This window comes from Budorcas taxicolor, chromosome 11 (assembly GCF_023091745.1).
Source record: "Budorcas taxicolor isolate Tak-1 chromosome 11, Takin1.1, whole genome shotgun sequence".
In the NCBI taxonomy this organism is placed as follows: domain Eukaryota; kingdom Metazoa; phylum Chordata; class Mammalia; order Artiodactyla; family Bovidae; genus Budorcas; species Budorcas taxicolor.
Window position 1 is genome coordinate 96,873,303 of NC_068920.1, and position 15,574 is coordinate 96,888,876.

Below are 15,574 nucleotides of genomic sequence, written 5' to 3' on the forward strand. Positions count from 1 at the left end.
AGGAAGCCGGGGCGCCCGGCGGGGTCTGGCGGCCGTGCACCGGCGGCTCGTCTCCGGCGGCGGCGGTGGATGATGGTGGCGGCCGGCGTGCTGGTCTGTGTGAGTGCGTCGCCGCGGAAATCAGCGCCCGGCGCTGCACGCTGAGCCCTTTGCAGGTCCTCCGCAGCCCGAGACTTGGCGAGGACAGACCCGGCGCGCAGGGGCCGCGGACCGGTGCGCGGGGGGCCCGGGGGGGTAGTGGGGTCGGCTTATCATGGCGGATCGGACAGCTCCCAGCTGCCAGCTCCGGCTGGAGTGGGTGTACGGGTACCGGGGTCACCAGTGCCGCAACAACCTGTACTACACCGCCGGCAAGGAGGTGGTCTACTTTGTGGCTGGGGTCGGGGTGGTTTACAACACCCGCGAGCACAGCCAAAAATTCTTCCTGGGACACAACGACGACATTATCAGGTAAGGAGGTGGCCTGGGGCGGTGTGGAGGGGTTGGGTGTGGAGGTTGGAAGGGTGAGAAGAAGGATGACTGACTGGGATTTCGTGGAGTCAGATCTGGGCGCCCCTTGGAATAAGGAGACTCTCTGGTACCTCAGGGAATTACAGAAGGGCTGCTGATTCTAAGGCTAGGGCAGAAGCAGGGTAAGGGTGCAGGTGGGGAGGGAGAAATCTCTTTTCTCTGTTGCTCAGCAAGGCTTTTTAAATCACTAAGGAGTTAAGTGTCCTGGTGCTTTTTTAGGTGTTCATTCCTGCTACAAGTGGAAGGATCCTAGGGAGATATTAAATACTTCTCTTTCCCTCCCTTACTAGGAAAATTTAGGACCAATAACCTGAATTGTGGGTATCATCTTTGGGAGGCTCTTTAGAAGGTTGCTCAGCAAGTAAGAGGATTGAAAATAATAATAATTAAAAAAAACCGAAAGGAAATTTTGCTAAAGGTAATTTGGGATCTTCTTTCCAGATGCTTGGAAACTAGGAAATTTCTGCAGTGGGAGGGGAGTTTGTTCTCTTAATATTTCACTTGGTAGTGACTTAGTGCCGAGAATTGTATTTATACACTAAATGGATGCTTCCACACCATCACTGAGGGTATAAAAGACTGGCAGTTTCTGTACAACAAAACCCTACCCTCCAGCCCACAGAATGACCAACATCTAGTAGTGAATGGCTTGGACTGGTGAAGACAAAACTGGATGAATAGCCATTTTAGAAGGTCCTCCTTATTAAATTGTAAAGGGATATATTTTGATTTTTAGCCCTGTCCTCTCATCTTTGGACTAGATGCATCTTTCTCCAGCCCTTGTCAGCTTCTCCTGTGACCATACAAGGTGTGGTCCAGATGCTGTTCACAGGGAATTCCTTTTCAGCCCTTGGCAGTTGGGGAAGGTTTCCACAATATGGGAGCCTCAGCCCACAGGGAAAATAACTTGCTGAGGATGGACTACAGCTGACAGAGACCGTATTTATACCTTCCAGACTTGTGTGTTCACTGATGTAGAACAACCTCCATCACATTTCAGAATATTGCCACTTGTACTCTATGTCTCATTTCATAATGAAATAAATGGTTCAGTGGCATAATGTTAGTGGTCTTAATTACTCCACGGGAAGGATGCTTTAGAAGACTCGCTTCCCCTCTCCCCGCTTTGTACTGTTGTGATTTTTCTGGAGCCGTTTTCCTCCTTAAGCCCTAAAGTTGAAAGAAAATGTTACAGAAAGTAAAAAACTATATTTCTATATTAAGATATAGTGGAAAATATATCTATTAAAAATGCTGACTTTTAAAAGATGAAGATTTTAAGTACTAGGAGCTCTGCTGTTCTTGAGATTTGGTGGAACTGACTTTTAAAACTTTCTTCATGTCACATTTGATAGAAGAGCTTTCTTCTCTCCCTGCTGTGATAATGGTTGTGATTGGGGCGTTCTTACCTAGTTCTGTCCTGGAGATTTTGCTGCTGTAATTCCAAGCTGATTATTAAAGTCACAGGTGCCAATGATTAACAGTGACTCATGAAAAGGTTAGACGTTTAAAAATTAAAACCCATTATGTTTTTGCCCTTTCTTAACACAATACTTTCCATTACACCATCAAAATAAGATGTAGTCCTTTGGGGAAGGGAGAAAGTGGCAGTTAAACAGGAAATTCCCTGTGGTTAAATAATAGTAATGTGACAGTTCACTGAACTACTTTGAGGATTTGAACTCTTAATCTTAATTTTTTTCCTCTAGCAGGAAAAAAAAATAGATGTGCTGTGAACCTGAAGGTGGGAAAAGGGTGGAGTTGCAGTAAACCGCTATTATGACAGACTGCTGGACTAGTGGGGTTGTTGTGGTATCTGACTTAGTGGAAGAAACACTCAGATTTGAAGAAAAGGTGAATGAATTTATTCATCTAACTGGATTTGCAGGGAGCTTCAGTTGTTGAAAACAAAAAAAACCCTGATGATTTGGTTTCTGTTTATTAAGGCAGTTATATCTGTATGCTGAATAGTGACATAGTAGCAAGGCTGCCTGCGGAGAAAGGACTAAATTTTCCATGTTATTCGGTTGGGTCTGAATATGTGTAGGAGAGCAGAGGTCTTTAATATCCATCTATGTGTTTGCACATAGGAATAAAATTAAGCCAAATAGATTAAAAAACACAAATCACAGATCGTTATATAATCGGGAGCTGTAAAATTAGAGAATACAAAATATTTATGTTGTTATTTTGCTTTATCTTATATATGTAAATATCTTTATCTGGTGAAGGTAGTATATAAACCATATTTGTTTTCATCCTTAGTATATGGAACTCTTAGTACCATTTCCTTCATAATTTTATTCCCAGGAACATATTAGATGTTTGAAATTAATATTGTAAAATGTTAGGAATATTAATGTATTAACTATACATATGGAGAAGAAATTGTATTCTTTTAGCTTTATGAATTTCAACTCATTTCCGCAGAGCTAGTTATACTACTGATTTTCTATTTAAAATATTAATGTTTGTCATTGAATGAGGAGGACTAAAGCTAAGATTTTAGTGCAAAAATATTTGGGGTGTTTTGGAATCATGACATGAATATTAAAACTTCTAACCCTTGATTCCACCAAACAAGATAAGTAATCATCCACATAGATTTTGCATTTGTTTGAATGATATATTCATAATGCATACATTTTCTACAGCGTTATTTATTGTGCTACTTTCCCTAGAATCCTAACTAGAAAGCAGCCAAACAAATATTGATACCATGCTCCATTTTAGAAAACTGTATTATCTCTGAGATCACAATGAACTTCAATAATAATGTAGGATTTGGCAGAGCTCATTAGAGCTCAGCATATGTGTCCTCCTGATTTGAGAGACTATGTGTTTAAGTCAGATTTTTAAAAATGTTGATATGTGAAGCATAATGTGATTTATTGGATGTGGAGGCTTAGTTTTATTCTCTTGAATGATTACCCTTCAATACAGATAACAGATTAGCGGATGATGCCATATTTTAGCTCTGATAGCATTGTGATGGGAAGATGCTTAAAGCAACAGAAGCACTCAAATCGGGGCTTGAAGGCAAGGACAGTAATCGAGGCAGGAATAATTACTAACTTGGTTTCTGCTGCAGGTAGCAGACCATGACACAGAACTGGAGCAAATGAAAGAAAAGGTCATGCACAGATTTACTGTCTGTCTCCTCCCGATCATTTTCATGGTGACTCCAGTGGAGACATTTCTCCCTTATTCTGGGACCCTATTTTGTGTCTGACTAGTCCCCTGTCTCCATTTTCATTTCTCTTCTTTCCTGGCTCTCTATTGCAAGGGAGGTTTTTCTGCAGTACCACATTAGGGGAAAGGACACTCACTGACTTTGATTTCACACCCACTTGTGTTTGAATCCACTCTCCTGTTTACTAGAGGCATCTAGGTGAGTGACTTGACCTCTCAGGGCCTCATTTGTTTGTAAGAAAGGAATTACCAACAACTAAATTGCAGAATTTCAATTTCAAATAGGTAACTATTAGAAATAATATATGCAGATAGTTTAGTGTGGGTCCTTGCCCTTAGTTGGTGCTCAGTAAATGCTCTTAGTAACAATAGCAGTGGAGAAGGCAATGGCAACCCACTCCAGTACTGTTTCCTGGAAAATCCCATGGATGGAGGAGCCTGGTGGGCTGCAGTCCAGGGGGTCGCTAAGAGTCTGACACGACTGAGCGACTTCACTTTCACGCCTTGGAGAAGGAAATGGCAACCCACTCCAGTGTTCTTGCCTGGAGAATTCCAGGGACGGGGGAGCCTGGTGGGCTGCCATCTATGGGGTCACAACAGAGTCAGACACGACTAAAGTGACTTAGCAGCAACGATAGCAGTAGTACAGTATTTAATTAAAAACACACTCATACACCAGAAACAAAACAGTGATTCTTCATTGTCCACAGTCTGAAGTCCAAACTCCTGAGTTTTCCTTTCTCTTTGGTGTTAACCTACCTTTATACCTTTATTTTCCGTGACTCTGTGCTTTCCTGCCTCATGCTGGAACGGTTTCTCACCCCCTTCATCCATCTCTTCCCAGTCCCTTTCCCCAGTGGCATAGTGGTTGGGGACATGTGCTTTGGTCAAACAAATTTGATTTGAACCTAGATCTGCCACCAGCTGGGTGATGGGAAAATTTCTAAATCTCTGTGAGTCTCAACTGTCATCAATAAAATAGCTTGTCATCAGTGCAGTGGAGATTTAAAGTTATCTAACTTGTAGCTAATGGAGATAACATACAAGGTTCCCCACAGTGTTTGGCAAATAGGAAGTGGTCGCGGCAGGGAGCCTGTTTGTATCTCTGTCTTAAGTGCCCCATCCATTTCAATCTCGCTTCTCCCATGAACCCTTTTACCACCCTTGGATGAAGAAGTGCCGTGCACTCCTAAAGTTTTGCATCTTTTGTGACCAATGCTGCTCACTTGATATGTATCATTTAGTGCCATTCCTTCGCTCCGAATATTTTCATTTGTAAATGTATATAAGATTCTTGAAGCTAAGAATGAATTTAATAAGCAGAACCAACATTTCCTGAGTGCAGACTCAGTGCTATAATGTTGGTACTGTGGTTAGCCTCAGTTTATTGATGAGAAAACCAAGGCAGAGGGAGGTTAAAGATGTTGCCCATGGTCAATATTTAGCAGATTGTAGGATGGGATTTGGAACCCAAGTCAGTCTGATTCCAAAGCCCAGAGCTATCACTTCACTGCTTTACACACTCTTTAATTTTTCTTAGTCACTATGGTCTCTACTATTGTGCCCTGTTTCTAACCAGAACTCGGTCAGTTCATGACTCCTTGTAACTCTTGTTTTCCAGTTTTGTGCTTTACAGAAGGCTGTTTGAAGTAGATCACTAGAACTCTGTCTAGAAATGGAACCATGTTCAGGTTCATCTTAGAACATCACCACATTTGAAGCAATGACCTGAAACAGTGAACTACTGGAGATGTTAAAAAAAACTTTTAAAAAAAAATCTCAATTGTGACATGGCTAAAATTATCTGGTACTGCAAGTACACACAATTGCACTTGTTGAATTTGAAGAGAGAGGTGTAACAGCCATGGTTGGGCTTGGGGTGTTGGGCAAACAGATTCACATGAAGGCCTGGAGATCTGATTTCATATTCTTCAGTCCTTTGACCAGTTTGAATAAGGGAAACTTAGGGGTAACTATAAAGAATCAAACCTGTATTGAGTTGAGTGCCTGCTCTGTACCAGACACTGCATACACGCACACACACACACACACACACACACAGAGGAATCCCTTCACCCACAACTCTGAGAGCCTTAATTTTACAGGTACAGCTCAGAGAGGGAAAGAGATTTAAGCAGTCGCTCATCCTCCATTCATCAGATCTCACTTGCTTGTTCACTGGCATGATCATGTAATGAAAGGGCTCAGTTGGTAAAGAATCTGCCTGCAGTGCAGGAGACCAGGCTTGATTCCTGGGTTGGGAAGATCCCCTGGAGAAGGAAATGGCAACCCACTCCAGTATACTTGCCTGGTCTTTCATAAATGATTTTACTGTTATTCTTGTTAATAAGCTATCAGTCTGGTGATTTTTATTAAGATTTATTTATTCTCTAAACTGGGTAATTTTTACTTTTTCATTTACTTTTTAATCAAAAACTAGTATCTAGAATATACCAGGTGCAGCATTGAGCATGACCAAGTTCTTACCCGCATTCTGATGGAGGAGGCCAACAGTGAACAAGACAGCAAGGTGAATACAGATTGTGCTAAGTACTAAGGAGGGAATGACCACAGAGGGGAACTAGGTCAAGAAGGGTGTGGGAGCTACTTTAGATAAGGTGTCCAGAGCAGTGCTCTAAGGAGATGGTGTTTAAGCTGAACTCTGAAGGATGAGAAGGGGCAGGTAAGTGAAGATGTGATGGAGAAGAGAGGTTACGTGCAAAGGTACCAGGATGGGAAAGAACCTGGTATGGCCGGAATTCTGGTCTAGATATCCAGAGAAAGACCAAGGTCATAGTAATTCTCATCCAGGTCATTAATGCCTCATGGGTTTTGCCACCATATGTCCTAGATTTCCCAGGACACTCACAAATATTCCATTCAGTTATTGTTATGAGTATACTTGCTCATATCATATCATAGATCCCTTTTAACTCAGAATATATGACCAAGGTTTTATTTTTAAAATATGGCTACTATATAATGGGTCACAGCTTGAAAAACATGACCCCGGAGTATGCTCTCTCATAAAGAATTATATAGGCCCTACCGCCAGTGGTCCACAGGAATGTAGATTATACTGTGGTAAGTGAAACCTATTCCATGGCAGCATCTTTGGGCAGGGCTGTCCTAGAGGCTCTCCTACCTGCAAGGAGGTGGTTCTGGACACCTTTGTGATGTAAGTGATGTATTTGCCACCAAACAAGGAAAAGGAAGCTGCTGGGAGGGTTTACTTTGCTGGCTTTGCTTCTGGGACTGACTCCTTCCCCAGGAGGCAGAGCCATATGGAAAGCCATCCTTTAGCCAGCAGACTACACATCTTCAGCCGTCAGCCTCCTCTTGTAGGTTTAACTTGATTTGTCATATGTGGATTGGTCTTAAATGTAATTAAAGTCCTTGACAGCAAACAGTTCTTTGCAAATATCATTGTGCATAGGAGTCACCCAGGCACATGTAGCTGAGTAAGCCTGGTGTGAGGCCTGACATCCTGCATTTCTAACCAGCTCCCATCAGTTGATGTTGATGCTGCTAGTCTACTGTGCAGCAAGATGTTCGGGACCTCATTCACATGTTTCAGAGCTCAGTAGATCAGTGGTTTGTTTTTTTCAACCTAGAAGATATTGCTAGCTTGTGAAATAGATTTTTAAATATATATTTATATGACTCATTTATTAAATTCTTAAATTAACAGAATCAATTTTTTCATTAAGTTGTCACCTAGTCTAGTGTTCTTTCTTAGAAAAAAACAAGCAAGAATTGGTTGGAACAAGTTAAGGAGATGGCTAGTGTGTCCCTGTGGGCAGTGGAAGAGTGTGTCCACAGCCTTTGTGTAGACATGTTTTTGTCTCTTGAGTATATTTCACCTAGGAGTGGAGTTGCTATATCATATGGTAACTCTAAGTTTAACTTCCTGAAGTACTGCCAAATTGTTTTGCAGACAATCCCATCAGCAGCATATGAGATTCTCAGTGACACCATATCCTTGCCAGCACTTGTTACTGTCTTTTTGATTATAGCCACCCTGTGGGTGAGAAGTGGTATCTTGTTGTGCTTTTAATTTGCATTCCCTAAGAACTGATTATACTGATTACTTTTTCATAAATTTTTGACCGTTTGTGTACCTTCTTTGCAGGAAATGTCTGCTCAGATCCTTTGCTCATTTTAATTGCCTTGTTTGTTTTTTATTGTTGTAAGAGTTCTTTATATATTCTGAATGTAAGCCTCTCATCTAATATATTATTTTCAAGTATTTTCTCCCATTCAGTAAGCTGTCTTTTCACTTCTTTGATGTCCTTTGAAACACAAAAGTTTAAGATTCTGATGATGTCCAGTTTGTCTTTGATGATGTCTACTTTATCCAGCTTCTTTTTCTCTTGTCACTTACACTTTCAGTGTTATATCTAAGAAACCATCACCTAATCCAAGGTCATGAAGATTTATTTCTGTTTTCTTCTTAAGAGTTTTATAGTTATAGCTTTGACATTTAGACAGATAATCCATTTTGATTTAAATTTTATACATGGTGTGAGATGGAGGATCCAACTTCTTTTTTTTGCATGCAGATATCCTGTGGTTTCAACACCATTTGTTGAGAAGACGTTTCTTTTTCCAATGAATTGTGTTGGATGCCTATAGCCTTTGACCTTCCATACCAGGCAGCCCATTCCTCTCCTATGGAAGATACTGAAAATCTGGGGACCCAGAAACAAGCAATCATTAAAAAGATTAACCTAGAAATGACAGAAATTTGAGGCTTTGGTTACCATTTTGCATTTGTAGAGATGCTGTTATATCCTATGAAAGATATGTAGCTTTTTATATATTTAAACAGTATAACTGTTTATACATTGAGGAGTCGGTGCAGTTTTTACCAACTGCTGGTTTAAGGACCAGCAGCAATCTGTATGTTGACTTTGTTTACTTCCAGAGATCCTGAGTTTTGAAAATGAAGTTATAGTCTTCAGTCTTGCTGTTGGAGACAGACTTACTGAGACCTACCTACTGAGGCAGCTGAGTAGGTAGAGTTTGTCTGGAAAACAAAGGGAGTGGTCAGACCTCTTGACCTTGACCTCTTTACCAGTTCACCCCTTTCTTCTCTCAATGGGAGGCAGACACCTGGATGGCCTCAGCCTAGGAGCTGAAGGATTCTAGGATTGCCCACTAATTCTCTGCCGTTCCCCTTCCCATCAGCATGAAGGAGGGGGGTGGCAGGCCAGCTCTGCCTCCCTGAGAGGAAAGATGCTTTCTTTGGACTGGTAGTACATATATAGGCTGGTCAGAGAATTGTTCTGAGGTTATTGAGAATTCTTGTTTAGTTTACATATTGTTTACTAATGTCACTAAAACATTTTTCTGTGTTCATTATGAATTGATTTTATGGGTAAGAGTAAGATAAGATCCACCAGTGATGAGATGCCTTCTAAATAAGAGATCATCAGTTGCAAGAGACTGAAATTTTCTCAAACGAAGAGTTAAGGAGGGGATCACAAGGTGAGAAGAGAATCTTTTGATACTCAGTTATAGAGTATATTGCTGGCCTCTCATACACTGCACAGTTATCAGGCAGCTAGTCTTTTCCTGTTTCTTTCTCTTGCAAGCATGTATCACAGGAAATCACATCTCTGCTTCTCTCTGGATAAAATGTGCTTTGATTTTCTCTGACTGCAGACTGGCTCCTTAACTGAGTGATCCATTTTACACGTCGCCGTCCCCCCAAAAAGCCATCTTAACCTCCTCACTGTACTAGATTATGCAGCTTGGCCCTACAAAACCAATTGATTAGGTCTTGTGAGCCTGAATTCCAGAGTTCCAGGAAAGAGAATCTGATTGGCCACACGGGGTTGGCAGGGCCAGGATGTCTACCAATTCAATCAGCTGTAGCCTGGAAGGTGGGCCTAGGTTTCAAAGGGCTGCCCTTTTAAGGAAGATTGTCTAATAAGAGAGGTATAGACTGAGAAAGAATGAATGGCAACTCCACTGTAGGAGGTGGATTAGAAGAGGAGGTAGCAAATGGGTTTTTGGAGCAGAACAATGATGAAAAGTACTGAGCTGAGTCAAGAAGAAGTCAGGAAAATGATACTAAGTTTTAAAAACAAAATTCTGGTGACTGAATACATCATGGAATTTTTAGTTCTTATAACAGGCCATGGAGGATGTCCCTGGGAAATACTGGCCATTGGCTGATGACCAGTCTTGGGGGGCTAGGTGTACATCAAGCATCTGTCTACTGGGGTGCCAGTGCTCCTGCTAAGAGTGCTCACTCTCCTGCTGGGGTCTGGTGGTAGGGCTGGAGGAAGAGGGGAGCATGTAGGAATAAGGGCTGATGCTAGCAGGTACCAGAAAGATGGCCTGATGGCACACACAGGAGGCTTCCTGGAGCTAGTTCGGACACCTCAGCTGAGGCAGGTGAGGCTTGGGGCAGCAGCTGTTTACCTGCTGGTGAAGATCTATTTCCATGCTTTGCCTGGCACTTTGCAAAAAAAAAAAAACACCCAAAACTTATTCTCATAAAAGACACAAGGAAGTAAGGGACTGTTCCAGTTTAAAGGAGACTAAAAGGATAGAAGTAAATGTAATATGTGATCCTAGATTGGGGTGGTTAGTTGTTGTTCAGTTACTAAGTCGTGTCTGACTCTTTGCAACCCCATGGACTGCAGGACGCCAGTCTTCCCTGTCCTTCACCACCTCCCTGAGTTTGCTCAAACTCATGTCCATCTAGTCATTGGTGCCATCCAACCATCTCATCCTCTGTCGCCTCCTTCTCCTCCTGCCCTCAATCTTTCCCAGCATCAGGGTCTTTTCCAATGAGTTGGCTCTTCACATCAGGTGGCCAAAGTACTGGAGCTTCAATTTCAGCATCAGTCCTTCCAATGAATATTCAGGGTTGGTTGAGGTGGTTAGGGATTGCTATAAGTGACAGTATTGGGACAATGGGTGAAATTTGAACATGGAAGTATATGTTAGGAAATAGCACTGTGTTTACATTAAAATTCTGAATTTGATTGTAGCAGTGCAGTTACGTAAGGAAAGGTTCTTGTCTTAGGAGAAATGTGCTAGGATATTTAGGAGTGAAGTGTTATGGAGCTGCAGACAACAGTAATAAGGTGTCTGTGTGTGTGCGTATGTTTGTGTTTCTCATGGCATCTTTTCTCTCAACCACTGTTTCCTTCCTGCTTCCATCCTTGCCTCTCCCATTTTATTCTCAACACAGAAGCCAGTTGATCTCGCTGCAACATAAGTCAAGTCATGTTAATTCTTGCTCAGAACTCTGAGAGCAAGCGTAGAAGTCCTTATAATGGCCTCTAAGCCAGAAATGGTATGGACCTAACAGAAGCATAAGATATTAAGTAGAGGTGGCAAGAATACACAGAACTATACAAAAAAGATCTTAACGACCCAGATAATCACGATGGTGTGATCACTCACCTCGAGCCAGACATCCTGGAGTGTGAAGTCAAGTGGGCCTCAGAAAGCATCACTATGAACAAAGCTAGTGGAGGCGATGGAATTCCAGTTGAGCTATTTAAAACCCTGGAAGATGATGCTGTGAAAGTGCTACACTCAATATGCCAGCAAATTTGGAAAACTCAGCAGTGGCCACAGGACTGGAAAAGGTCACTTTTCACTCCAATCCCTAGGAAAGGCAATGCCAAAGAATGCTCAAACTACCACACAATTGCACTCATCTCACATGCTAGTAAAGTGAGGCTTAAAATTCTCCAAGCCAGGCTAAAGCAATACGTGAACCATGAACTTCCAGATGTTCAAGCTGGTTTTAGAAAAGGCAGAGGAACCAGAGATCAAATTGCCAACATCCGCTGGATCATCGAAAAAGCAAGAGAGTTCTAGAAAAACATCTATTTCTGCTTTATTGACTCTGCCAAAGCCTTTGACTGTGTGGATCACAATAAACTGTGGAAAATTCTGAAAGAGGTGGGAATACCAGAACCACCTGACCTGCGTCTTGAGAAACCTGTATGCAGGTCAGGAAGCAACAGTTAGAATTGGACATGGAACAACAGACTGGTTCCAGATAGGAAAAGGAGTACGTCAAGGCTGTATATTATCACCCTGCTTATTTAACTTCTATGCAGAGTACATCATGAGAAATGCTGGGGCTGGAAGAAGCACAAGCTGGAATCAAGATTGCCAGAAGAAATATCAGTCACCTCAGATATGCAGATGACACCACCCTTATGGCAGAAAGTGAAGAGGAACTAAAGACCCTCTTGATGAAAGTGAAAGAGGAGAGTGAAAAAGTTGGCTTAAAGCTCAACATTCGGAAAACGAAGATCATGGCATCTGGTCCCATCACTTCATGGCAAATAGATGGGGAAACAGTGGAAATAATGTCAGACTGTTTTTGGGGGGCTCCAAAATAACTTCATATGGTGATTTCAGCCATGAAATTAAAAGACGCTTACTTCTTGGAAGGAAAGTTATGACCAACCTAGATAGTATATTCAAAAGCAGAGACATTACTTTGCCAACAAAGATCGGTCTAGTCAAGGCTATGGTTTTTCCAGTGGTTATGCATGGATGTGAGAGTTGGACTGTGAAGAAGGCTGAGTGCCGAAGAATTGATGCTTTTGAACTGTGGTGTTGGAGAAGACTCTTGAGAGTCCCTTGGACTGCAAGGAGATCCAACCAGTCCATTCTAAAGGAGATCAGTCCTGGGTGTTCTTTGGAAGGAATGATGCTAAAGCTGGAACTCCAGTACTTTGGCCACTCATGCGAAGAGTTGACTCATTGGAAAAGACTCTGATGCTGGGAGGGATTGGGGGCAAGAGGAGAAGGGGACAGAAGAAGGGGGCAGAAGATGAGATGGCTGGAAGGCATCACTGACTTGACGAACATGGGTTTGAGTGAACTCTGGGAGTTGGTGATGGATAGGGAAGCCTGGCATGCTGCATTCATGGAGTCGCAACGATTTGGACACGACTGAGTGACTGAACTGAACTGAAGCCTCTTTGGGGATTTGACCTTCTGTTACCTGCATGATCTAATCTATTTCCTCCCCATCCCTTGCTCCACTTCAGCCACACTGGCCTCCCAGTTGGAATGCCCAGGTACCCTACTGCCCAAAGGCCTTTGCACTTTCCCTCTGTCTAGCTTCTCCTTCTTCTAGACATTACATGACTTCACTCAGCTCCATTGGGCCCCTGCTCAAGGTCATTTTCTCAGTGAGGCCTTCTTGGCTACCCTATTTAAAATGTAGACTCCTCCCCAACACACTCCTTATTACTCATCCCTGTTTCATGTTTCCCCTTAGTTCTTTTTTGTTTTGAACCTTGTTGACTCTCTTCACTAGAATATGAGCTCTATGTGGGCAGAGTTTTTTGTTTGCTGCCCTGCCTACAGTGCCCAAAATGATGCCTGGTATGTAGAAGACACTTAATAAGTATTTATTGAATGAATAAATGAATGACTAGTATATGTTTGCTTTTGTTTGTTTTGAGATCACCTCCTTGGAATTTCTGCTTAGAACAGGATTTTTTGAAGGGGTTGCCTTTGACAGACTGTGAAGCTTATGGATCCTATCTCTGAATGGTAGGTTTCTTTGTTCTGGTTTGTCCTTTTACCAAAGTATAATCTAGATACAGAAAAGTGTACATATCATAGTGTACAGCTGGATCAATTCTCACAACCCCAATGCACCTGTTACCCTCACTTACATCAAGAAATAGAACCTTACCAGCACCACAGAGACCCCTGAGCACCTCCTTTCCGTCAGAGTCCCCCCCTGCAAAGGTAACCTCTATGCTGACTTTTAACAGTGTAGATTAGTGTTGCCTGGTGTTGCACCTTTAAAAGGAATGGTACAGTGTGCATTTTTGTGTGTGTCTGGCTACTTTCAATCAACATTATAAGATTTGTCTCTGCTTCTACATGTTTATTCTCAGTTTCACATTTTCCATTGTGTAGAAATATAGTTTATCCATTCTACTGTAGGTGGGCATTTGGGTGACTTCTGGTTTCTTTTGACTACTATTAACATTCTAGTACAAGTGAATGTATTTCTGGGATATTTCTGGGGCATGGGATACACACATGATCAGTTTTTCTGGGCGCTGCCAGACCCTTTTCCAAAGTGGATAAATCAATTTAGACTCCCACTATCATGGAATTTCCTAATGCAGAAAATAAAGTACATAAACGCATAAAATAAAATACATAAATAGGATTGGAAAGAAAATTATTTATTTTGAAATACAGTTGGAAAAATATTGTAATATGTCATGATATATGTGCTTCTTTATTAACTTTATTAACTCATGCAATTGAAAGTTCTAGCAGTTTTAATAATTATTGTAAATTCAGAGTAGTAATGGGTATACATGATGTTTGAAAAATCTGTAACAACCGTAATACTATATGAAAATATCTGTGATTTTATTGATCACAAGGTCACAGGTACTACTATAGTTTGTTGCCTACATTTTGAATGATAGGAAATACTAAAGCCTGTTACAAGTTAGTGAAAAATAAAGACTTTTAGTAACTTTTAGTCCATCTAAACACATAAACCCTTCTGAATTCTATTAAGGAGTTCATGGGCTGTAAGTTAAGAACCTCTTGATTAGAGGGAAAAAAAATGATTTACAACAAATATTTCTTACGTGTCTACTGTGTGTCATGTGGGCTTCCCTGGTCTCAGTTGTAAAGACTCCGCCTGCCAATGTAGGAGACAGAAATGGCAAGAAGGAAGGAAGTGGCAACCCACTCCAGTATTCGTGCCTGGGAAATTCCATGGACAGAGGAGCCTGATGGGCTACAGTCCCCGGGTTGCAATAGAGCTGGACACGACTTAGCGACTAAACAGCAACAGCAAATTTCTCATGTACTGTGCCAGACACTGGGGACCCAACAGTGAGTAATATGCATCTCTTCTCAAGGAAATTAGAATCATGAAGGCAATATTCATAAATAAGTTAGCAGCTGGGTCTATGTCTTCAGGTCTGTGATAGCCCACGGCATATACCTAACCCATATGTGGGAGTGGATGGTGGTCAGAGAAGGTTTTCTGGAGAAAGGAGCATCATTAGATTTAGGCTCTGTTTTGATTACTCTGCCTACGGTGTGAATGATGAATTGTTGGAGAGAAAGTCTGGAGGCACTTAAAGTAATCCATATATGAGGTCGTTATGATAGTATGCAAAGAAGGCAATGAGTGTGTTCTGGAGACTCGGAATTCCTGCTGACTGACTGTATATAGGTGATAGAGGAGAAGGAAGGTGTAAGATTAACAATCAACTGGCTGGATGGCAGTTATCATTCGCTGAAGCAGAATGAGGAGCAGGTTCAGGACCAGGGAATGATGAATTCAGCCTTGAACACATATAGATTGAAGTGTTTGTGGAACATCCAAGAGGTGATTTTATGTTTATGTGAGTCTCTCGCTCAGGACAAGGAGCCTGGCAGGCTACAGTCCATGGGATTGCAAGGAGTCAGACACGACTGAAAGAGTGACACTTTCACTTTCCTGCTCAGGAGAGAGCCTCATGAGCTTCAGGGAGCATGCGGGAGTGGATATGATAACCCAGAGAGCACGTAGAGGAAGAAGAGGCCAGGCTTAGGATTTTGGGGAAGATCAGCTTTCAGGTGATCAGTAAATAAAGATGCATGTGAATGATGTGAATAGTCACAGCGATAGGAGGAGAGCGGAGTGCCTGGAGGCTGAGAGCAGAGGCAGTGTCAAGGAGACCCTCAGTAGTATCACTGGAGTACAGCACAGTAAGTCTAGGAAAGGGCCCTGCGGATTCAGCAATGAGAAGATAGTTGATGAGTTACTTTTACTACAGAAACACTGGGAATGGTTATTTTCTTCTGGGTTGTAGTTTCATCTGGGTTTTAAGCATTCTGTTATAGCAGT

At 41.9% G+C, this 15,574-nt stretch overlaps 1 protein-coding gene across 1 annotated transcript in view; it reads left to right on the forward strand.

Annotated features, from left to right (window-relative positions):
- The first annotated feature begins 253 nt into the window (after positions 1-253).
- The window catches only part of EML6 (EMAP like 6), a 288,561-nt gene continuing 273,240 nt past the window's right edge, over positions 254-15,574 (forward strand). Inside the window, exon 1 of the mRNA XM_052648401.1 lies at positions 254-450. Coding sequence (XP_052504361.1) covers positions 254-450 — 197 coding nt within the window. The remainder of the gene's footprint in view (positions 451-15,574) is intronic.